The sequence below is a fragment of the Mobula hypostoma genome, chromosome 13, assembly GCF_963921235.1.
Source record: "Mobula hypostoma chromosome 13, sMobHyp1.1, whole genome shotgun sequence".
NCBI lineage: Eukaryota > Metazoa > Chordata > Chondrichthyes > Myliobatiformes > Myliobatidae > Mobula > Mobula hypostoma.
Genome location: NC_086109.1, coordinates 46,637,698 through 46,661,724, shown reverse-complemented (window position 1 = coordinate 46,661,724; position 24,027 = coordinate 46,637,698). Strand labels below are relative to the sequence as shown.

At 43.5% G+C, this 24,027-nt stretch overlaps 1 protein-coding gene across 1 annotated transcript; it reads right to left on the bottom strand.

Moving 5' to 3' along the window:
• Positions 1 to 111: 111 nt before the first annotated feature.
• taf11 (TAF11 RNA polymerase II, TATA box binding protein (TBP)-associated factor) lies at positions 112 to 17,160 on the bottom strand. Its single transcript, XM_063065630.1, has 4 exons — positions 16,797 to 17,160; positions 7,231 to 7,318; positions 5,832 to 5,928; positions 112 to 1,386 (listed from the first exon to the last, which is right to left on the bottom strand). The coding sequence occupies exons 1-4, from the start codon at positions 17,135 to 17,137 to the stop codon at positions 1,256 to 1,258; spliced, it is 657 nt and encodes a 218-aa protein (XP_062921700.1). The 5' UTR covers positions 17,138 to 17,160; the 3' UTR covers positions 112 to 1,255.
• Between the last annotated feature and the right edge of the window lie 6,867 nt (positions 17,161 to 24,027).

The window sequence follows — 24,027 nt, the reverse complement described above, 5'->3', positions numbered from 1 at the left end:
ACTTGTGCATAAAAACAAATCTGCAAGGCACACACTAATACACATAAATATTGTTCAAGTCTATAGTAGCACTACAACAAATTAATAAGTGTTACAGCAGACCAGTTTGAGAAGTTTATCTTTATTTAGATACATTGGGTTGGGGAAGGGTGAGAAAGATTATTCAAAACAAATCATGACTTCCTCTATTTAACACTCAATTTATAACATTGGTTGTCAACTGGGGGAGGGGGAGGCCAGATTTTTTTGGCAGTACTTCCAAGTAGACAGCCGGTGTTCTGCTGTTCCAACAACAGCAATTCTTGGACTGCTGTGTGTATGCCAAGAAGTGTACATGTTCAGGATCTACAGCCTCAAAGCCAAATTCATCTATCCCTCCAAAGTACTCCAGTTGGAGTGCCACCAATAGGGTCCCCTCCTGGTTGGTTCCTCAGCATCATGTTGGGGAATTACATTTGCTGGATTGACCAAACCACTGGATCACCTTGTGGTGGCTGAGTGAGATGACCCTTCCACATCCAGCCCCAAAAGTGCATGTGTAGCAGCAGTGGGTCCAATTTAACTCCTAGCACTTTGTTGACAAATCAGACAATTTTTGCATTAACAACTTAATTGTCCTTTCTATATTTTAAGGAGAACCTCTAAATTGTCACATCATTCTGAACAATGACATTCAACTAGCAGATTAAACAAATTATTTGACTTGTCATTGCTGCTTCCCATTATTATTGACTGCTGAAGTACAATCAAGTATATTAAAATGCATGTTCTAATCACACATCTGAACAGGTTATTTACATTCACATATAGATTACTTTATTTACAAGTTTTCAGCCATCCACTTCCTGAGCAGAAAATTAAATAGTCTGGTAATAACACCTCCAACCAATCTGCTTTTGCAGTTCAGTGTCCCAACACCCTATGCTAGATTGGAGCAAAACACCCACAATAAGGTTTCCACCAACGAGTGTTTTAGATAAACCAGTAAAACTGGATATTTACAAAATGGAATTCTCATGATATTTTCAAGATTAATTTACTCAAAGAGTATCTGTACTCTGCAAGATTGTGATTTTTTCAATTGGGACAAATGGACTTTTCAAAATAATCCAAGGTGTTAGGAGTTCCACAACTTTAAGTGAAGCAGCCTGGATGGAGATAAAACTATTCAGGAAGCACACCATGGAAATGTAAAAGTCATTGATGTACAATCGAGCTTTGATTCAAAGTCTAAACAATCACTTGTGCTAGTCTATTAATAAAATGAAACTTTCTTGTACTTTGTATTTGGGATTTGTCCACGTAATTTAAGTCGGCGTACTGCTTCTCGCATGTGCTTTGGCTGCAATGGTGGTGTTTCTCCCCATTTATCACAAACGTCCAGGGCTTGCAATTGAAAAAGACAAAACAAACAACTGAACTTGGGGAAAAGATAAGATCAACAGCATACCAGCAAGAACGGAAGAGCTAAATTAATGATTTTCTGGTGAACTGGCATAGAAAATGTAATATTAAATCACCAATGCATTCAATACTTTGTAAACTGGAAACCACATTCATAACTGATTTCTGTTTTAGTAAATAGCTTTTGTTAGGGTTTCCAAAAATTTCCTGCAATAATGCCGTTAGCAAATCAAAGATTCCAATTCATCAACTTTTAAAGATATCCATGATATCTGTGTAAACCTATCTCCCTGTGTTTAATTTTTCTCCAATGCTTGCAAGCACATGCATTGAACTATGCAGTCCAAATGTGATTGCTATGCTAATTAATTCACAAGTAGAAAATCAGATGAAACAGGCTTTATAAAACTTAATATATTTACTGCAAGAAACAGGATGTAAAGTGTTGGAGCTTCTTTGTAATAGTAGTACATAGGAGGAAAGCGAGGCTGCTATTTAAGATTAGTACATAGAATAGTACAGCACAGTACAGGCCCTTCGGCCCACAATGTTGTGCCGACCCTCAAACCCTGCCTCCCACATAAGCCCCACCTTAAATTCCTCCATATACCTGTCTGGTAGTCGCTTAAACTTCACTAGTGTATCTGCCTCCACCACCGACTCAGGCAGTGCATTCCACGCACCAACCACTCTCTGAGTAAAAAACCTTCCTCTAATATCCCCCTTGAACTTCCCACCCCTTACCTTAAAGCCATGTCCCCTTGTATTGAGCAGTGGTGCCCTGGGGAAGAGGCGTTGGCTATCCACTCTATCTGTTCCTCTTATTATCTTGTACACCTTAATCATGTCTCCTCTCATACTCCTCCTCCTCTCCAAAGAGTAAAGCCCTAGCTCCCTTAATCTCCGATCATAATGCATACTCTCTAAACCAGGCAGCATCCTGGTAAATCTCCTCTGCACCCTTTCCAATGCTTCCACATCCTTCCTATAGTGAGGCGACCAGAAATGGACACAGTACTCCAAGTGTGGCCTAACCAGAGTTTTATAGAGCTGCATCATTACATTGCGACTCTTAAACTCTATCCCTCAACTTATGAAAGCTAACACCCCATAAGCTTTCTTAACTACCCTATCCACCTGTGAGGCAACTTTCAGGGATCTGTGGACATGTACTGCCAGATCCCTCTGCTCCTCCACACTACCAAGTATCCTGCCATTTACTTCGTACTCTGCCTTGGAGTTTGTCCTTCCAAAGTGTACCACCTCACACTTCTCTGGGTTGAACTCCATCTGCTACTTCTCAGCCCACTTCTGCATCCTATCAATGTCTCTCTGCAATCTTTGACAATCCTCTACACTATCTACAACACCACCAACCTTTGTGTCGTCTGCAAACTTGCCAACCCACCCTTCTACCCCCACATCCAGGTCGTTAATAAAAATCACAAAAAGTAGAGGTCCCAGAACAGATCCTTGTGGGACACCACTAGTCACAATCCTCCAATCTGAATGTACTCCCTCCACCACGACCCTCTGCCTTCTGCAGGCAAGCCAATTCTGAATCTACCTGGTCAAACTTCCCTGGATCCCATGCCTTCTGACTTTCTGAATAAGCCTACCGTGTGGAACCTTGTCAAATGCCTTACTAAAATCCATATAGATCACATCCACTGCACTACCCTCATCTATATGCCTGGTCACCTCAAAGAACTCTATCAGGCTTGTTAGACACGATCTGCCCTTCACAAAGCCATGCTGACTGTCCCTGATCAGACCATGATTCTCTAAATGCCCAGAGATCCTATCTCTGAGAATCTTTTCCAACAGCTTTCCCACCACAGACGTAAGGCTCATTGGTCTATAATTACCCGGACTATCCCTACGACCTTTTTTGAACAAGGGGACAACATTCGCCTCCCTCCAATCCTCCAGTACCATTCCCATGGACAACGAGGACATAAAGATTCTAGCCAGAGGCTCAGCACTCTCTTCTCTCGCCTCATGGAGCAGCCTGGGGAATAGTCCATCCGGCCCTGGGGACTTATCGGTCCTAATGTATTTTAACAACTCCAACACCTCCTCTCCCTTAATATCAACATGCTCCAGAACATTAATCTCACTCATATTGTCCTCACCATCATCAAGTTCCCTCTCATTGGTGAATACCGAAGAGAAGTATTCATTGAGGACCTCGCTCACTTCCACAGCCTCCAGGCACATCTTCCCACCTTTATCTCTAATCGGTCCTACCTTCACTCCTGTCATCCTTCTTTCTTCACATAATTGAAGAATGCCTTGGGGTTTTCCTTTACCCTACTCGCCAAGGCCTTCTCATGCCCCCTTCTTGCTCTTCTCAGCCCCTTCTTAAGCTCCTTTCTTGCTTCCCTATATTCCTCAATAACCCATCTGATCCTTGCTTCCTAAACCTCATGTATGCTGCCTTCTTCCACCTGACTAGATTTTCCACCTCACTTGTCACCCATGGTTCCTTCACCCTACCATTCTTTATCTTCCTCACCGAGACAAATTTATCCCTAACATCCTGCAAGAGATCTCTAAACATCGACCACATGTCCATAGTACATTTCCCTGCAAAAACATCATCCCAATTCACACCTGCAAGCTCTAGCCTTATAGCCTCATAATTTGCCCTTTCCCAATTAAAAATGTTCCTGTCCTCTATGATTCTATCCTTTTCCATGATAATGCTAAAGGCCAGGGAGCGGTGGTCACTGTCCCCCAGATGCTCACCCACTGAGAGATCTGTGACCTGACCCGGTTCATTACCTAGTACTAGATCTAGTATAGCATTCCCCCTAGTCGGCCTGTCCACATACCGTAACAGGAATCCGTCCTGGACACACTTAACAAACTCTGCCCCATCCAAACCCTTGGAACTAATAAGGTGCCAATCAATATTCGGGAAGTTAAAGTCACCCATGATAACAACCCTGTTATTTTTGCACCTTTCCAAAATCTGCCTCTCAATCTGCTCCCCTGTATCTCTGCTGCTACCGGGGGCCTATAGAATACTCCCAATAGAGTAACTGCTCCCTTCCTGTTCCTGACTTCCACCCATATGGACTCTTAAAGAGGATCCTGCTACATTACCCACCCTTTCTGTAGCTGTAATAGTATCCCTGACCAGTAATGCCACCCCTCCTCCCTTTTTTCCGTCCTCTCTATCCCTTTTAAAGCACTGAAATCCAGGAATATTGAGATTCCATTCCTGCCCTGGTGCCAGCCAAGTCTCTGTAATTGCCACTAAATCATAATTCCATGTATGTATCCAAGCTCTCAGTTCATCACCTTTGTTCCTGATGCTTCTTGCATTGAGGTGCACACATTTCAGCCCTTCTACCTTACTGTCTTTACACTGTTTATTCTGCTTCTCTTTCCTCAAAGCCTTGTTTAGGAGACTTGTTTAAGGATGACCAAAAATGCTGAAAGGGGCAGGTCAGACTTTAAAATGATCAGTAATTGTGAAAATGGAACTGTACTGTAGGTGGAGGAATTCTTTTTAACTGATACATAATTCTCAGAATCATGGAAGCTTCTGCATATACATCAAAAAAAAAGACAACAGGCACTGAGAACACTACAGCAATCTCATGATAATTCAACTTTGAGCCTTGGTTTTGAAATGTGGTTGGTGAAGGGCATCTCAACCTCCCAGCAACACAAGCAGACCATTGTTGCTACTTCTAACTGCTATTTCATCTGTCTTGAAATCTAACTGAATGAGATGTAATGCATCTGAAATTAGTCAACGAAAAAGCTCAAATATTCCTTTTTTTAATAGTCACTCTCCCAGCAGGTAGACAATTTATTATAATTGTCCAAATTAATATTCAAATAAGAAAGATGTGTCTTTTCCAATATAAGGTTACTATAGTGCATTATAACTGGTAATTAAATTATAACTAGCATTTTAATTCAGTTTGGTAAGGCTATAATTATATATTTTTTCTAGTTACAGATAAGTGAAACATATATTAAATAAGCATTTTACTTTCATTTTAAAATCTCCATTTCTACATTTAGGTAACATACAAGTCACTCCCACATTTCCTGTTCAGTTAATTAATGGAGGTACCCCAAACAGGAGAGTTACATAAGTTGACAGTGCCACTGTGGTTACTGCAGCACACATTATTTAAAATTACTTCCAATATTTGTCTAATGCTTTTTTTAAAAAAATAAATTGGTTTTTAGATTTTGATATCTTGGAATTTCTAACTTCAATAGTTGTGGACTATATAAATGAATGTTTCTTTCTAGATTCAACAACAGAGTTCAATTTGTATTAAATGTACAAGTATCTGATCTGAAATTTTCTGATGAGTACTTTGGTACTCATATTTCCAAACCCTACTTCAATGATTTGATCTTCTCACTATTACTTTAATTATCTCTTAAAAACTTACCCTCTTCCATTACTTCACCCACAAAGACTTTTGAAATACCTGACATGGCAATCACTACATTCTGAGATACAGAGCAGCCAGTGATTGACTGAATCAGCTGGAAGAGAGGATAAAAATCACAAATAGAGTACACAACATTTATATGAAGATATTTCTTAATATAGTTACCCTACAATTTATATTAGCCACTTAAGAGTCAATTACCAAATATAAATATTAATTTTTAATCATTGTTAATGTATGCTGGAAGAAATACTACAGAAATATCAGCAAAGACTCTGTTCACATGTTCCATTATTTATGACAAGTCAATTTAGGTACTAAAAACTAAGGACAATGCTAATGTTTTAGTTAATTAGGCTACAGCAACTGCAACTTTTATATTGATGGGCAACAAAAACACTTTATAGTTAATTGTTCTGTTAAATCCTTGATTTTATTTGAGCATAATTATCAAGACATAGACTGAAAAGAAAATTTGTTTGCAAAATTGAATTAAGCATTTTGAATAATGAATAATGAAAGGTTTTTGCAATTTGCCTGTCAAGTGAATAGGTACAAAAATATAACCTATGGAACAGAATGTTACTTCTCATATAATTTCAAATCTCGGATCACCATCCTTCCTTTATTATATTTATATAGGCATCCGTTAGTCTCGTGAGACCATGGATGTTGTCCAAGGGAAGGGCCGATACAGCTTGGCACCGGTGTTGTCGCAGAGCGATGTGTGGTTAAGTGCCTTGCTCAAGGACACAACACGCTGCCTCAGCTGAGGCTCGAACTAGCGACCTTCAGATCACTAGACTGACGCCTTAACCACTTGGCCAAGCGCCAACACTACCATCCTTCCAATCTGTAGGTAACTGAATAGAGATCAGAGAGAGAATCTTGTAACAGCAGATGACATTTCACTCACACTTCAACATACCTCTGCTCATGGCAGATGACATTACACTCACACTTCATGAGTGAATTCAGCTGTTTTTGTAATATTATAATTTTAAATACTTCAGTTCAAAGCCGTGACTTGGGCTGTAAATTGACATATATGCTCTTGTTACATTGTAAAGCAAAACCACTTGATTAATTATGTAGTTGGCATTGAATACTTTAGAACCACGACACAAAAGATGAGTATTCAATCTGAATCTTTTGCATTGTTATCAAAGTCAAACCTGTCGGTGGTGCACAGAGATCTGTTCATTACCTGAGAACCTTCTGAGCATCTTGTGGAATTTTCCATGTGTAATATCATGTCAGCATTTTTTTTAAAAACTGCATGTCAGAGGTTTTTGGACTTTGGATTTTCGGATATGGGGTATTCTGCCTGTACTATTTTAAAATTATACAACTGATAGCAAACTCCATATGGCTAAGTGACCGCAGAGTAACTGACCCTTTTTATGGCGGCTTTGGGAAAAGCAGAACGGCGATACATCTCATAGCGATTTAACTGTTCCTCCGAAAATGATGAAACCAGGATCCTAGTAAAACAATACAGTTAGTTTAAATATATATTATTTGTCATCTGCAGCATGTACTGACATTACACAATTAGAAGATGTGTGGGGACAAGTACTACAGTAACACTCAAAGACGGTGAACACTACCCGTACCAAAGCAGTCCATTGGATTGTGAGCCTACACATTATTTGTTTACCTCTGCCCCAGATTGTACACTGTGTATCATGCACTGTGGCAACTCATCAACTGTGGTTGAGGAAAAATATTTTCAACCACAAGTGTGGGGTGGGGGCATTGTATAGAAGATGGAATGAATTCCAAATTCTATGCAAGGAAGATTTAGACAGAAACCTTTGTCCTGTTTTAGCATAAGCACCTGATATGCTGTAGCTAATAAGGATGCAAACTAAAAGCTAAAACAAATGGAACTAGTACAAACAGCTCTTTCTTTGCCAACATAGATACATTGAGCCACATCTACAGAATGCAAAGTGTTGTTTAACCCATAAACGCCAACACTTAACAGCTTTTTTTCTTGGAAGCTCAGCATTCCAGCAGAGATGCACATCTAAGCTACAGCTCTGTTTGAGTCTGTGGCCTAATAGTTGTCCAGGTTTATTAACAGACCAGCTCCTTCTCACACACACAGGATACCACCTGTTAACACTGATCAGCAATCTTAGCTATGCCAACTTGACTCTTGAACAAAAGGGGATTGTACTTCTGGTGTTCCCACAACCAATGGTCTCACTTTAAGGACTCTTGTTATTTCATGCACTGCTTATTTATTGCTATTTATTTATACTTCCATTTGCACAATTTGTTGTCCATTGATCCTATTTACAGACTGTTCTATCGATTCGCTAAGTATGCCCTTCGGAAAAGAATCTCAGGTTTGTATGTGTGACATGTATGTACTCTGATAATAAATTTTACTTTAAACTTTTTTGAACTTTGAACTTCTGATGCTGGAAGGCCAATTTAAACACTCTTAATTGCAACAATGGAGTATGTAGGGAGACAAGCCAAAAAACAAGCATTGGTGTGACAAGAAAATGCTGCTTAGAAGTTTTTTTGTTTAACTACATGCCCTTCAGAAATTAGGCACATATTTTTGAGTAGATTCATGGACTAAAAGAAGTCCATGCTACCTCCCTTCACATAACAGGATGGGTGAGATGTGGGATGCACCTGAATTAGTAATTGATGTGGGCATCTTTCCTTCACCTAAAATCAACCATGAAATATGGCAGTGCACAATCTAGCAGCAGAGAAGACAGCAAATGGAGCTTTCCAATGAGGATGCATACAAGCCTTAGTCCAACACCATGACTAAGAAAATGAGGAGCATTACTGTTTTACACACAAAAAATGCTAGTGGAACGCAGCAGGCAGGCAGCATCTATAGGAAGCGGTACAGTCGATGTTTCAGGCCAAGACCCTTCGTCAGGACTAACTGAAAGAAGAGATAGTAAGAGATTTGAAAGTAGGAGCGGGAGGGGGAGATCCAAAAGGATAGGAGAAGACAGGAGGGGAAGGGTGGATCTAAGAGCTGAAAAGTTGATTGGCAAAAGGAATACCAGACTGAAGAAGGGAGAGGATCATAGGACAGGAAGCCTGAGGAGAGAGAGAAGGGGGGAGGGTAGCCCAGAGGGTGGAGAGCAGGCAAGGAGTGATAGTGAAAGGGACAGAGGGAGAAAAAAGAGAGAGAAAAAAAGGGGGGGTGGAATATATTACATAAATAAATAAGGAATGGGGTGTGAAGGGGAGGAGGGGCATTAATGGAAGTTTTAGAAGTCAATATTCATGCCATCAGGTTGGAGGCTACCCAGACGGAATATAAGGTGTTGTTCCTCCAACCTGAGTGTGGCTTCATCTTGACAGTAGAGGAGGCCGTGGATAGACATATCAGAATGGGAATGGGACGTGGAATTAAAATATGTGGCCACTAGAAGATCCCGCTTTCTCCGGTAGACAGAGCATAGGTGTTCAGCGAAACGGTCTCCCAGTCTGCGTCGGATCTTGCCAATATATAGAAGGCCGCACCAGGAGCACTGGACGCAGTATATCACTCCAGCTGACTCACAGGTGAAGTGTCGCCTTACCTGGAAGGACTGTCTGGGGCCCTGAATGGTGGCAAGGCCTGCTCTACCCCTCCCTTCCTGTCTTCTCCTAACATTTCGGATCTCCCCCTCCCGCTCCTACTTTCAAATCTCTTACTATCTCTTCTTTCAGTTAGTCCTGACGAAGGGTCCCGGCCCGAAATGTCGACTGTACCTCTTCCTTGAGATGCTGACTGGCCTGCTGCGTTCACCAGCAATTTTGATGTGTGTTGCTTGAATTTCCAGCACTTGCAGATTTCCATTACTGTTAGTTGCAAGACGCATCGTATTGAAACGACTGGCTCTGTGTGTGATGGATTGTGAGCCTATTTTACATATTTCTAGCTTTATGGTCATTGTCACCAGTAAAACAAACAATTCTACAGTCCCATCAGGGTAACCATATCAAGGTAGCAATTCAAGAGACCTGCTTAATATTATTAAACAGGTCAGATCAAATAATATACAGGGTTGGGAGGAGAAAGGTCATTGAAACCTGAGCACAGAGAAGGTACATAGGATTGGAACTTCTCCACATGGCTGAATGTGCTGTTTCCACAGTGTGATTGCTATGTATCGCAAAGTTACTGCACACCAACAATTATCTCCCATATCTACTTAAAAGAGTCAGACTGTTTCAAAAGATTAACAAGAAATTGACCTAAATAATCCACACACGTTTTGCCTCTAAGATTCTCCAATAGTGAAGCCAAATGCTTGTTCTATTATGCATCTATTGCAGCGCGATACCTGTACTCACTGAGTGTATGTTCAGGGTCTCCTGTTGCTGTAGCCCATCCATTTCAAGGATGTTCTTTTGCTTTGTGCACCATACTCTATAAGCTCTAGAGACTGTTGTGCATGAAAATCCCAGGAGATCAGCAGTTTCAAAAATACTCAAACCACCCCATCTGGCACTAATAAGTCCAAGTAACTTAGATTACATTTCTTACTCATTCTATGCACTGAATTGCTGCCAGCTGATTGGCTGATTAGATATTGATTAATGAGCGAGCGTACTGAAAAGTCACCACTAAGCATAAATCCACTGACTCCCACAGACAGAGGAAAGAGAAACTACCAGATGTTGGAGAAATCAACGTTGATGCCTTCAGTATGCAGGCTACCAAAGCGGAATTTGAAGTGTAAATCATTAGCATGAGAAAATCCGCAGATAATGGAGATTAAAAGCAAAACACACAAAATGCTGGAGGAGATCAGCAGGTCAGGCAGCATCTATGGAAATGAATATACTCAATGTTTCAGGCCAAGATCGTTCTTCAGGACTGAGAAGGGGGAAGATGTCAGAATAAAAAGGTGGGGGGGGGGAAGGAGGAGACTATCTGGAAGGTGATAAGTGAGTGGGCAAGGTCAAAGGCTGGAGAAGAAGAAATCTGATAGGAGTGGAGGGTGGACCATGAGAAGAAGGAAGAGAACAAGGGGGAAATAATACACAAATGAGAAGAGGTAAAGTTCAGATTGGGGATGGGGAGAGCAGGGTTTGTTTATCCAAAGGAGAAATCGATATTCATGCCATCAGGTTGGAGGCTACCCAGATGGAATATAAGGTGTTGTTCCTCCATCCTAAGGGTGGACTTGGCACAACAGGAGGCCATGGACTGACATGTCAGAAGGGGAATGGGAACGTTTGGCCACTGGGAAGTCCCCACTTTAGGCAGATGGAAGAACTGCTCAACAAGGTGGTCCTCCAATTCATGATGGATCTCATCGATGTAGCGGAGTCCGCATCAGGAGCACTGAACACAATAGATGGCTCCAGTGGATTCGCAGGTGAAGTGTTGCCTCACCTGGAAGGACTGCCTGAGGCCTTAAATGGAGGTGAGGGAGGAGGTGTATAGGCAGGTGTAGCACTTATGCTGCTTGCAGGGATAAGTGCCAAGAGGGAGATTAGTGGGGAGGGATGAATGCACAAGGCAATCATAGAGGGAGGGAGAAATCCCTACAGAAAGCAGAACTGGGGAGAGATAAAGGTATATTTAGTGGCAGGATTCCTTTGGAGATGGCAGAAATTGCAGAGGACAATGTGTTGGAAGCGGAGGTGATGGGGTGGTAGGTAAGGACAAGAGGAACTCTATCACTGTAAAGGCAATGGGAAGATGGGGTGAGTGTGGATGTTCGGGAAATGGAGGAGATATTGGTGAAGGCAGCATCAATAATGGAGGGAGGGAAAGTGTGTTCTTTAAAGATGTCCTGAAACAAAAAACTGTGTCCTAGGAACAGATGCGGTGGAGGCAAAGAAACTAGGAAAAGGGAAAAGTATATTTACAGGAATATGAGGTGTTGTACCTCCAATCTGAGTTTGTCCTCATCATGGCAGTAGAGAAGGCCCAGAACAGACATGTCACAATGGGAATGGGAAGTTGAACTGAAATGGGTGACGAGGAGAACCCTCCCTCTTTCTCTCTTTTTTCTATTTCCTTTTCTAATTACCTTCCCTACCCCCCTTCTCTTCTACTCACCTGTTCATCATCTTCCTCCAGTTCCTCTACTTTCTTTTCTTCCATTGTCCAATGTCTTCTCCTATCAAGTTCCTTCTTCAGCCCTTTCTTGCACCTGCTGCCCCCCAACCACCCACCTTCCAGCTCACCTGATCTCAACTATCACATGCCAGCTTGCACACTTTCCCCTCCTCTCCCCTCCCCCTCCTTATTCTGGCTTCTGCCCCCTTACTTTCCGGTCTATAGACTGTTTATTCCTCTCCATAGATGCCACCTGACTTGCTAAGTTCCAGCAGCATTACTCTTCACTTTTCAATCTTATGCTCGTAGTCTCCTTCATTCACATTGAACTACACTTTCAAGCTAAGAACTTTATCTATTATCATCACTCTTTCCAAAGCAGAGCAGCATACAGTACTGCAGCCTCATAGTGACAGTGATCTGGGTTCAATGCTGCTTACTGATGCTATCTGTATAGAGTTTGCATGTTCTGCCTGTGTACTATGGGTTATCCCCAGGTACTCAGTTTTTCTTCCATGTGCTGGCTAGCAAGTTCCTTTGCTGTTGTAGGTGGGGGGGCTGATGAATCAGAGAGAGAAGTCAACAGGGATTTGAAAGGGAAATGGAGTTAGTGGAGATGGACGCCTGATGCAGTGGGTTGAAGTGCCTGCTTCCATACTGTACAAATAAGACAAGATTATGAATCAACTCTTTCTCAATGGATATTTTTTTCAAATCAGGATGGCACATAATTTGGAAGGGGAGATAAAGGTGCTGGTATAGTGATGCATTACAATAATATTCAAACTTCTCTTATAAGTTTTGTTGGTATCGAATTGACTTGGAGCCTTGCAGCATTTTACAAATGAGATCTAAAGCAGCAACACAATATCTACAAAACACAATCCTGCCCAAATCAAGACTGAATGACTGCTTTGTTGGGAACATGCATTCAGTCCAGGGACTGAATTATTAATTATATACAATTTGTTAGCTGATGTTTGTTCTAATCTTGTAATGAACTGTGCTACTGCTGCAAAGATCTAATTCTCACGGCATTTTTCTTATGTGCATGTACAAAACTCGAACTTAAACCATGAGCTTCCCACTGGCTGCCACTTTAAATCTCCATCCCATTCCCACTCTGACCTATCAGTCTATGGCCACCTGCAGCGTTACAATGAGGCCCAACTCAAACTTGAGGAACTGCATTGGATCTTCCATCTGTGCACATTGCAACTCCTGGACCCAGCACTGAATTCTACAGCAAAGGGTAACTTGACTTTCAGGTGTATCAGCTGTCTGTAATACTGACTCAGCTTCTCTGTTATTATATTTCCTTTTTTGTTTTCCTCGTGTAGTGGACAACACGTCCAGCCCAACTGCAGAGTTTACAACTTATCCCTATCAGAGGCATCCTCTTCTCTCTGTCCTCCCTGATGCTTCTTTTCTCAGTTCTAATTAAGTGTCTTTAAACTGAAACATTGACTCTGCTTCTCTACCCAGAAATGCAGCCTCAGTTGTCGAGTATGTCCAGCCTTTTCTGTTTTTAAATTTAGATTTCCAGCATACTGTTATCAAAGCAATGGGGAATGATGTGAAGGAATACTTCATGAAGTGATCTTGAAGATCACTGGTGAAGTTCAAGTTGGATTTTGCGTTAAGTGCACCATTTAAAATGAAAACGGGAAATATTGCAAGTATTCAACAGGTCCAACCGCATCAGTAAAGAAAAAGACAGGAAGAAAGCAACACTCACAACACGCTGGAGGAACTCAGCAGGTTGGGCAGCATCCGTGGAAAAGATCGGTCGATGTTTTGGGCCGGAACTCTTCGTCAGGACTGTAGAGGGAAGGGGCAGAAGCCCTATAAAGTGGGTCCTAACCCCGCTCTCCCTGAATATCCCAACCCCACTCTCCCTCCTGAGACCTCCCACCCTTCACCCTCCTCTGACCCCAGCCCCAACCCTTGCCGTGTCTTCACCATCCCCTCTGACCTTCCCCTCTCTGAGGCAGAACATTCTGTCCTTAGCAAGGGCCTCACTTTTGTCCCCCTCCGTCCTCACCTCAGTGAGTTCCGTGCCCGCCATGACACTGAACTCTTCTTCCATCGCCTATGTGTCCGAGCCTACTTCTTTGGCAAGGATTCCCCTCTCCCTACTGATGACCCCTTCTCCCATCTTCAACCCTCCTCCTCCTCCTAGACACCCCACCCGGGCCTTCTACCTGCACTCGATCTTTTTATCTCCAACTGTCGCCGAGACATCAACCGTCTCAACTTCACCACTCCTCTCTCCTGTTCCAACCTCACTCCCTCTGAACGCACTGCCCTCCACTCTCTCCGCACTAATCCCAACCTCATCATCAAACCCGCCGACAAAGGTGGTGCTATAGTAGTCTGGCGGACGGACCTCTACCTCACTGAGGCCAAACGGCAGCTCTCTGACACCTCCTCTTCCTTACCCCTGGAACAGGACCCCACCAAAAAACATCAAACCATTGTCTCCCGCACCATCACCGCCCTTATCAACTCCGGAGACCTTCCATCCTCAGCCACTAAACTCATTATTCCCACACCCCGTACCGCTCGGTTTTATCTCCTCCCCAAGATCCACAAGCCTGACTGTTCCTGTAGACCCATAGTTTCTGCCTGCTCCTGTCCCACCGAACTTGTATCTGCCTACCTGGACTCCATTTTGTCAACAATAGTTCAGTCTCTCCACACCTACATCCGGGATACATCTCATGCCCTCCACCTCTTCAGTAACTTCCAGTTCCCCGGTCCCAACCGCTTCACTTTCACTATGGATGTCCAATCCCTATACATCTCTGTTCCCCATCAAAAAGGCCTCAAAGCCCTCCGCTACTTCCTGGATAATAGACCTCACCAGTTCCCCACCACCACTACCCTCCTCCGGTTGACGGAACTGGTACTCACACTCAATAACTTCTCTTTTGGCTCTTCCCACTTTCTTCAGACTAAGGGTGTAGCTATGGGAACTCGCATGGGCCCTAGCTATGCCTGCCTCTTCGTTGGTTATGTGGAACAGTCTGTACTCCAAACCTATTCTGGTACTGCTCCCCAACTTTTCCTTCGGTACATTGACGACTACATTGGTGCTGCTTCCTGCACCCATGCTGAGCTCGTCAATTTCATCGACTTTACTTCTAATTTCCACCCAGCCCTCAAATTCACTTGGTCTATCTCGGACACTTCTCTCCCCTTTCTTGATCTCTCAATCTCCATCTCTGGAGACAGCCTGTCCACTGACATCTTCTACAAGCCCACTGACTCTCATAACTACCTCAACTATACCTCTTCCCACCCCGCCACATGCAAAAATGCCATTCCCTATTCCCAGTTCCTCCGTCTCTGCCGCATCTGCTCCGAGGATGAGGTTTTCCGTTCCAGGACATCTCAAATGTCCTCTTTCTTTAAGGATCGTGGTTTCCCTTCTGCTGTCATCAATGATGCCCTCACCCGCATCTCCTCCATTTCCCGCACTTCGGCTCTCACCCCATCCTCCCGCCACCACAACAGGGACAGAGTTCCCCTTGTCCTCACCTACCATCCCACCAGCCACCGGATCCAGCACATTATCCTCCGCAACTTCCGCCACCTTCAACAGGACCCCACCACTAAGCACATCTTTCCCTCACAACCCCTCTCTGCTTTCCGCAGGGATCGGTCCCTCTGCGACTCCCGGGTCCACATGTCCCTCCCCACAGATCTCCCACCTGGCACTTATCCCTGTAAGCGCAAGTGCTACACCTGTCCCTACACCTCCTCTCTTGCCACCATTCAGGGCCCCAAACAGTCCTTCCAAGTGAGGCAACACTTCACTTGTGAGTCTGTTGGGGTCATCTATTGCATCCGGTGCTCCCAGTGCGGCCTCCTCTACACCGGTGAAACTCAACGCAGACTGGGGGAACACTTCGTCGAGCACCTCCGCTCTGTCCGCCACAACAGACAGGATCTCCCAGTAGCCACCCACTTCAACTCTGCTTCCCACTCCCATTCAGATATGTCCATACATGGCCTTCTCTACTGCCATGATGAGGCTAAACTCAGGTTGGAGGAGCAACACCTCATATACCATCTAGGTAGTCTCCAGCCTCTTGGTATGAACATATGAATTCTCCAACTTCCGGTAATTCCCTCCCCCTCCCTTCCCCTATCCCTATGTCACTCTGCCCCCTCCCCCAGCTGCCTATCATCTCCCTCATGGTTCCACCTCCTCCTTCTACTACCCATTGTGTTTTCTCCTATTCCTTCTTCACCTTTCCTGCCTATCATCTCCCTGCCTCCCCTCCGTCACTCCTGTATCTTTCCCCTTACTGGTTTTTCACCTGGAACCTTCCCACCCTCCCCCCACCTTCTTTATAGGGCCTCTGCCCCTTCCCTCTTCAGTCCTGACGAAGGGTTCCAGCCTGAAACGTTGACTGATCGTTTCCTGGGATGCTGCCCGACCTGCTGAGTTCCTCCAGCGTGTTGTGAGTGTTGCTTTGACCCCAGCATCTGCAGAGTATTTTGTATTCAGGAAGAAAGCAAGTTTCAGGACGGCCACATTTCATCAGAGTGGAGTCTGAGGACGCTGGAATTTGGAGCTGCACACTAAAAGCTAAAGGAACTCAGCGGGCCAGGCAGCATCTGTGAAGGAAATGAACGGTGAAGTCCCACCCTCCGGACTCATTTAAAGAGGGAGAAACGGTCCGTGTGGAAAGTTCTGTCGAAAGGAAGAGTCTCGACTATCCATTTCCTTCCAGAGCGGCTGGGTTTCTCCAGTACTCTGTGCAATGCTCCTCTCGGCAGAATTTGCCGAGATTCCAGAGCCGCAGCTTTCTGCTGAGGGACTCAGTCGGCACCCCGCCATGGGTAGCCGTACACCCGGCTGTTGCTAAGACAACAGTTGCTAAGGCCGTGCCGCGCCAACTCACTGCATCTTCTGTATTTCATCTTCGTCCACTTTCTGCTTCTTGTCCTTTTTGTCTCTAGGTGGCTCGATCCGCGGCTTCTTTGCCTGTTGGCTGCCGTCTCCGTCCTCGTCCTCCTCCTCCTCTGCGCCTTCTCGCCGCTCCGAGCCTTTCTCCGCGCTCTCTCCGGACGCCTGGCTTCCTACGCCTGCCGCTGCCTTGGGTCCCGCCTGCTCCACTGCAACCTCTGCTTTTCCTGAGGGGGCAGCGGGAGACACCGCCGCTTCTCCGGTCTTGGGTGGGTCGGCGGACACGGCTGGGCCCAACCCGGCGGGTTTAAACTTCGGCTCTTCATCTGACTCCATGGAAGCTGTAGCTCAGGCCCCGGTGTACGGGTAAGGGGGAAGGACAAACTACGCGGAGAAAACGCAAATTCAAAATACACCTCTGATCTGGGCCTTCAAGTAGCCAGTCTGCCCACAGCAAGAACCCACAAACAACCATCTCATGAAGGCCAGACCATCTGTTACTATGATACTGACTGAGTCATGAGAATGGCCAAAGGATTGGGAAAGGGAAGAAATAAGAAACTAGCAACCCATCGAACTGTTAAGTGTGGATTTTAAGATTCTGCCCAAGACCATCTGCAATCAAGTCCAGTCTGTTCTAGGCCAAGTGATATCCTCAGACTAGATCTTCACCATGATCAGCTGAAATATCTCTTGACAGTGTTGAAATTCTTGGGGATACAATTGCTGACAAAAGGGACAGGGGGCTGACAGAAAAGTGCTCATAAATTGGATAGGCACATTTGTTGGGAAGAGAATACATAATGAGATATGATTATTCTACATGAAGATCAGAACCGCAATTGAGATAACAGAAATGGAAAGCTTCCTGATCAAATCTGTAGCCAGACAAGGCTGCCTGCTCTCATCTTTCTTGCTTGTGTGTTACATCAAACGTTTTGCACATCAGTTGAGAAGGGACAGGTGTAAGGGGAACAAAAGGCAAAACCTCCTCCATGTGCACAACAGCATCTTCCACTCTTACTGAGCAGTCTACTGATTGATAAACATTTACAATCAGGTCGAACTGGTCTTGGGAGTTTGGATGAGTCTTAATCACAGCAAAAGTGAAGCCAAGTCCTTTGGCACTCAGCTGACCTGTCCTTCAAAGTCAAGTGCTAGGGGAAATGGTTTAAAGGAGCAGGGACTATATATTAAGAACTGGGTGAAAATGGGCAATTCTGAATTTGCAGAATTTGTTTCTATTATATTTGGTACTGGCCACTGCCCATGGTACCCATATGTCACTCTAGAAACAGATTCAACATATCTTGCACTGACCACCAAACCTCCACTGCCAAAGCATCAGTCCTGTTCACTTACAGATAATATTTTCTTAAAATAGACCAAGAGTTTTATACACCTTTGACAGAAGAGGAACGTACCACTACATGTGCAGAGGGATACTATACCACAGGAGTTTGACAATTAAAATCAGAGTGATCAGCAGCACTGGGGCTCCACAGGGGACTGTCTTGTCTCACTTACTCTTCACCATTTACACCTCGGACTTCAACTACTGCACAGAGTCTTGTCATCTTCAGAAGTTTTCTGATGACTCTGCCATAGTTGGATACATCAGCAGGGGAGATGAGGCTGAGTACAGGGCTACGGTAGGAAACTTTGTCACATGGTGTGAGCAGAATTATCTGCGGCTTAATGTGAAAAAGACTAAGGAGCTGGTGGTAGACCCGAGGAGAGCTAAGGTACCGGTGACCCCTGTTTCCATCCAGGGGGTCAGTGTGGACATGGTGGAGGATTACAAATACCTGGGGATACAAATTGACAATAAACTGGACTGGTCAAAGAACACTGAGGCTGTCTACAAGAAGGGTCAGAGCCATCTCTATTTCCCGAGGAGACTGAGGTCCTTTAACATCTGCCGGACGATGCTGAGGATGTTCTACGAGTCTGTGGTGGCCAGTGCTATCATGTTTGCTGTTGTGTGCTGGGGCAGCAGGCTGAGGGTAGCAGACACCAACAGAATCAACAACCTCATTCGTAAGGCCAGTGATGTTGTGGGGATGGAACTGGACTCTCTGACGGTGGTGTCTGAAAAGAGGATGCTGTCCAAGTTGCATGCCATCTTGGACAATGTCTCCCACCCACTACATAATGTACTGGTTGGGCACAGGAGTACATTCAGCCAGAGACTCATTCCACCGAGATGCAGCACTGAGCGTCATAGGAAGTCATTCCTGCCTGTGGCCATCAAACTTTACAGCTCCTCCCTTGGAGGGTCAGACACCCTGAGTCAATAGGCTGGTCCTGGATTTATTTCCTGGCATAATTTACATATTACTATTTAATTATTTATGGTTTTATTACTACTTAATTATTTATGGTGCAACTGTAACAAAAACCAATTTCCCCCGGGATCAATAAAGTATGACTATGACTATGAAAAGTTAAGCACTTTACCTAAGAAATTCACAAGTAAACACAGATCCTAAAGGCAGAATAGATTATTTGTTTCAGAAACTGAAGGAGCAAAAATAATATATTTTCCTCACAGGATTCATTGCATACCAAGTACTGGGACTGAAAGCACCTGAGAAAAGAGAGTGATAATATCTACACCATATGTTGTGAACGGATTCTGAAAGTTCAGACATTTCAGTAGGTTGATTTGGACCCTCTTTACAAAATGTTTTTCGTGGTTACAAGTGCCAAGTAACAAAAAAAGCTAATCAACATGTACACTAGGATTGAATGGAAGAATTTTTCCCACCTGTCACAGTTCTTTCTCCCTATCTCATGGGAATTCCTGACAAGAAAATCAGCATCATACTGCAAGACATCACAACACATATGGACCTCTCAAACTGTGTAAGAACTTAGTGTGATTTTACAAGAATGTAGAAAAGTATCTTGTGAATTTTCAGCAACCTTTCCATCTGCTGATCACTCACCATGTCTACCACTCATATCATTTATCTGAAATCATATGAATGCCAGACACAAGATATTTGCCCATATGTCACTCTAGAAACGGATTCAACATATTTTGCACCACCTTTCATGTTTCATTCTGTGTTAAGATAATGAGCTGGTTAACCTATTGTTGCTGATTTCAGATAATTATTTGAAGATGTGGAATGCTGTAAATGGCTTGTCCAATTGATTACAAGGACAGGATTTGCAATGATTACAGCCTTCCTGTAGATGGAGTGGATGAATTCCAGGATATGTAGTGCATTGCGTTGTAGAAAACTTTTAGGTAGTAACCTTGGAGTTTTAAAATTTTTGCACCCACAGTGAGCAGTGCCAAAAGGACTGTTGCTGTTGCGATAAACATAAAGGTTCTCATATTCCAGATCTTAAGCTTAATGTTGTGGAAGGACAGCTGCCTGTGCTTGCAATGAAGCAGTGGAGGCTACCTCAGTAGATATATTTAAAACAAGGTTGGATAGATTTTTGCATAGTAGGGGAATTAAGGGTTATGGGGGAAAGGCAGGTAGGTGGAGATGAGTCCATGGCCAGATCAGCCATGATCTTATTGAATGGCGGCCCAGATGGCCTACTCCTGCTCCTATTTCTTATGTTTCCTTTAAAATGGAATAGCTGTTGCCCGCCAGTTATCACATGGGTTTTGCACAACATCGTCTTGATCCAAAGGCAATGAGTATGAACATAACAACTCCTGCCTGTGGCCAAAGAGCACCTTCCCAAATCACGGTGTGTGTTCCATTCACCAAGGTGCACAAGGGACATAATCTTCAGTGCACAACAAGTCCAAGAAAAATTCAGGCAGTAGCCCTAAATACTATATGTGGCCTTTTTTCCCACCACACAAAACCTTTGACTCCATCAATCAGGCTGGACAATTGAATGACCTTCTCCATTTCAGACGTCCCCAGAAGTTCATTATTATATTCCATCTGTTTTATAATGACATGCATGTAAGGATCTGAATCAATCAGTTTACATTCTCAGTTGAGGACTGGTATCATCTTCTCAGTCTATCTTGCACCTCATCCCTAATTTATTTCCCAGGGGAAGTGAGCTAACCTTCACAAATAATGGGAAACTTCAATATACAGCAACTTCCCAGAACCAAAGTAACTTGACTCATGCTGGTGATGTTTTAATTTCTACACTCTGACAGGTTGAGCTTCAAACCATCACTGACAAGGTCACTGAGGGGCCTTCAGTCAACATTACAAAACAGAAGTCTTCATCAGCTGTCTCCCAAAGCACAATGATGTCCTCTGACATGTTTCGTGGCAAGACTGGAAAATGTGGGCAGTTCAAGACACCTCTCAGCCAGGGTAGATACTGATGTGTCAGCCTTTGGTTGATTGAGGGAAAGAATATTTGAAGATTAGGACCTTACACCATAGAAACCATAGAAACTACAGCACAGAAACAGGCCTTTTGGCCCTTCTTGGCTGTGCCGAACCATTTTCGGCCTAGTCCCACTGACCTGCACACGGACCATATCCCTCCATACACCTCCCATCCATGTATCTGTCCAATTCATTCTTAAATGTTGAAAAAGAACCCACATTTACCACCTCATCTGGCAGCTCATTCCATATTCCCACCACTCTCTGTGTGAAGAAGCCCCCCGCTAATGTTCCCTTTAAACATTTCCCCCCTCACCCTTAACCCATGTCCTCTGGTTTTTTTCTCCCCTTGCCTCAGTGGAAAAAGCCTGCTTGCATTCACTCTATCTATACCCATCATAATTTTATATACCTCTATCAAATCTCCCCTCATTCTTCTACGCTCCAGGGAATAAAGTCCTAACCTATTCAACCTTTCTCTGTAACTGAGTTTCTCAAGTCCCGGCAACATCCTTGTAAACCTTCTCTGCACTCTTTCAACCTTATTTATATCCTTCCTGTAATTTGGTGACCAAAACTGAACACAATACTCCAGATTCGGCCTCACCAGTGCCTTATACAACCTCATCATAACATTCCAGCTCTTATACTCAATACTTTGATTAGTAAAGGCCAATGTACCAAAAGCTCTCTTTACGACCCTATCTACCTGTGATGCCACTTTTAGGGAATTTTGTATCTGTATTCCCAGATCCCTCTGTTCTACTGCACTCCTCAGTGCCTTACCATTACAGTGCCTCACAGTTGGCACAAAACTTGTGTTTCATTTTTTTATTATAGGCACTTCTGACCCTCTGAGCCAAACTGCCAGCAACCCACCAATTTAACCCTAGCCTAGTCACGGAGTAGTTTACAATGACCAATTAACCTACTAATCGGTACATCTTTGGACTGTGGAAAGAAATGGGGGCACCCGAAGGAAACCCACACTTTCCAAGGGGAGGATGTACAAACTCCATACAGAGGAGACCGAGATAAAACTCTGAACTCCGACACCCCAAGCAGTACGAGCATCACACAAACTGCACACTACTGAGGTACCCTACAAATCTACCAGAAAGCAGTGATTGCTCCTTTCCTTTATGCTACTTCATCTTGGGCTACCTGTAGCAAACATATTAATGCAATGTGTAAAACCACTCATGCTGTGTCTGTAAAATCCTCCAAATTCACTGGTAGGTTAAGCAAGCCTACATTATGAGCAGGCTCTCTCCGACCAGTATCACTTGCCGTTAGCCTTAATTATACAATTCACTTAACTCACAAGTCTAACACTTGATCTTGAAACTTCTGTCACTGTAAGAGATTACCAGCTGGACAGAAAATTAGGTTGAAGAATGTGCTCCAGCCTCCTTGAAAATATGCCACATCTGCACTGATTCTGGTAAACCATTGGCCCATGATCACTCAGTGTGGATAAGGTGCTGTCAGGGTGATGTTTACAACATTGATTCAATGCACTGAGAGCATAGAGAAGCCCAGTGTAAACGGTAAAAGCAGGGCACTCTGAAACAACCTCTTCAGGTTCCCCTGAGAACCTGTAAGACCAGAAATAGAAACAAGCTATCGTCGATCCAGAGGGACAGCTCAACAAGAATAAAAAGACCTGTGTGAAAATTAAGTCTGACTGCCCCTTAAGGTCTCGCCTGTAATTGACCTAAATTACAGAACAGTCTCAATGGGCCGAATGGCCTAATTCTGCTCCTATAGTTTATAGTCTAAATTGCCACATCAAAGGTTCCTGAGTTTAAAAGTAATGATCTTGTGGGCTGATTTAACCCAAGAGCCTCTTGTCATACAACACTGACTTACATATAGTAACTGCTAATTACAGTAAAAATTCCAAAAACTGTTTCACAAGGCCATTATCAAACAACAAAATTGTGAAAATTTGTTTAAGTGGTCTCCTTCCTCATTTCCACTCAAATTGTGGTTTTGTTTGGACAGGAGGGGAATTAGATTGGGACATCAATCCCTCTGTGTTCAAACATAAATTCATAATTGCATAACTTTTATTTCATAATAATGTAGAGGATTTTAAAACTAAGGTGTTGCTCAAATGAGAGTCAATGCCAATTATAAAGTACCAACAAGTAATAGCATACAATATGAACAGCTCTCATACAAGTTCGAATGCAGAAAACCAGATTTTCAGTTTTCAAGTTTATGAAGTGCAGAACTTTGGAGGCTGGCTAAAAGTGTGTTGAAATAGCCAAGACTAGATATAGGTTTCAGCTGTAGATAAACATTGGCAATATTAGTGACGGTGTAGAGATCAGATCTAAATGATGTTGACAGTCCAGTTTATTTTCAGTTGGTCGCTATGGAATAGTGTTTTTCTAAGTATCCTAAGGTGACAGCATTACCCTTGACAATACTCTCTCAGAGGAAATTTCTCTTCATCTGCTATTCAACGTTGGACAAACAGTCTAGTGACTTAGATGATGGTAAGACATCAAAGATGGTGATGTAGAGCTGGTCATTGTCAACATACATTTGGGCATTGACACTTTTTAGCTGTTGTCATGTAAATTAAAGTTTTCTATTGGTCTAAATTACAGGAAGTATAAACCTATTCTATTCAAATTCTCCTCATTGGCTAATGTCCCTCAATCCTGTAATTAACCTTGTAAACTTTGATGATGCTGTCTCTGTCAAGTATATTCTACATTGGGCACAGATATGAACACTGCACAAATTACTCCAAGGGTGACTGCGTCAAAACCCTGCTCAACTGTAGCAAGATTTCATGATTTCCAACACAGGTCAATGTAAGCAACATACATCAAAGTTGCTGGTGAACGCAGCAGGCCAAGCAGCATCTGTAGGAAGAGGTGC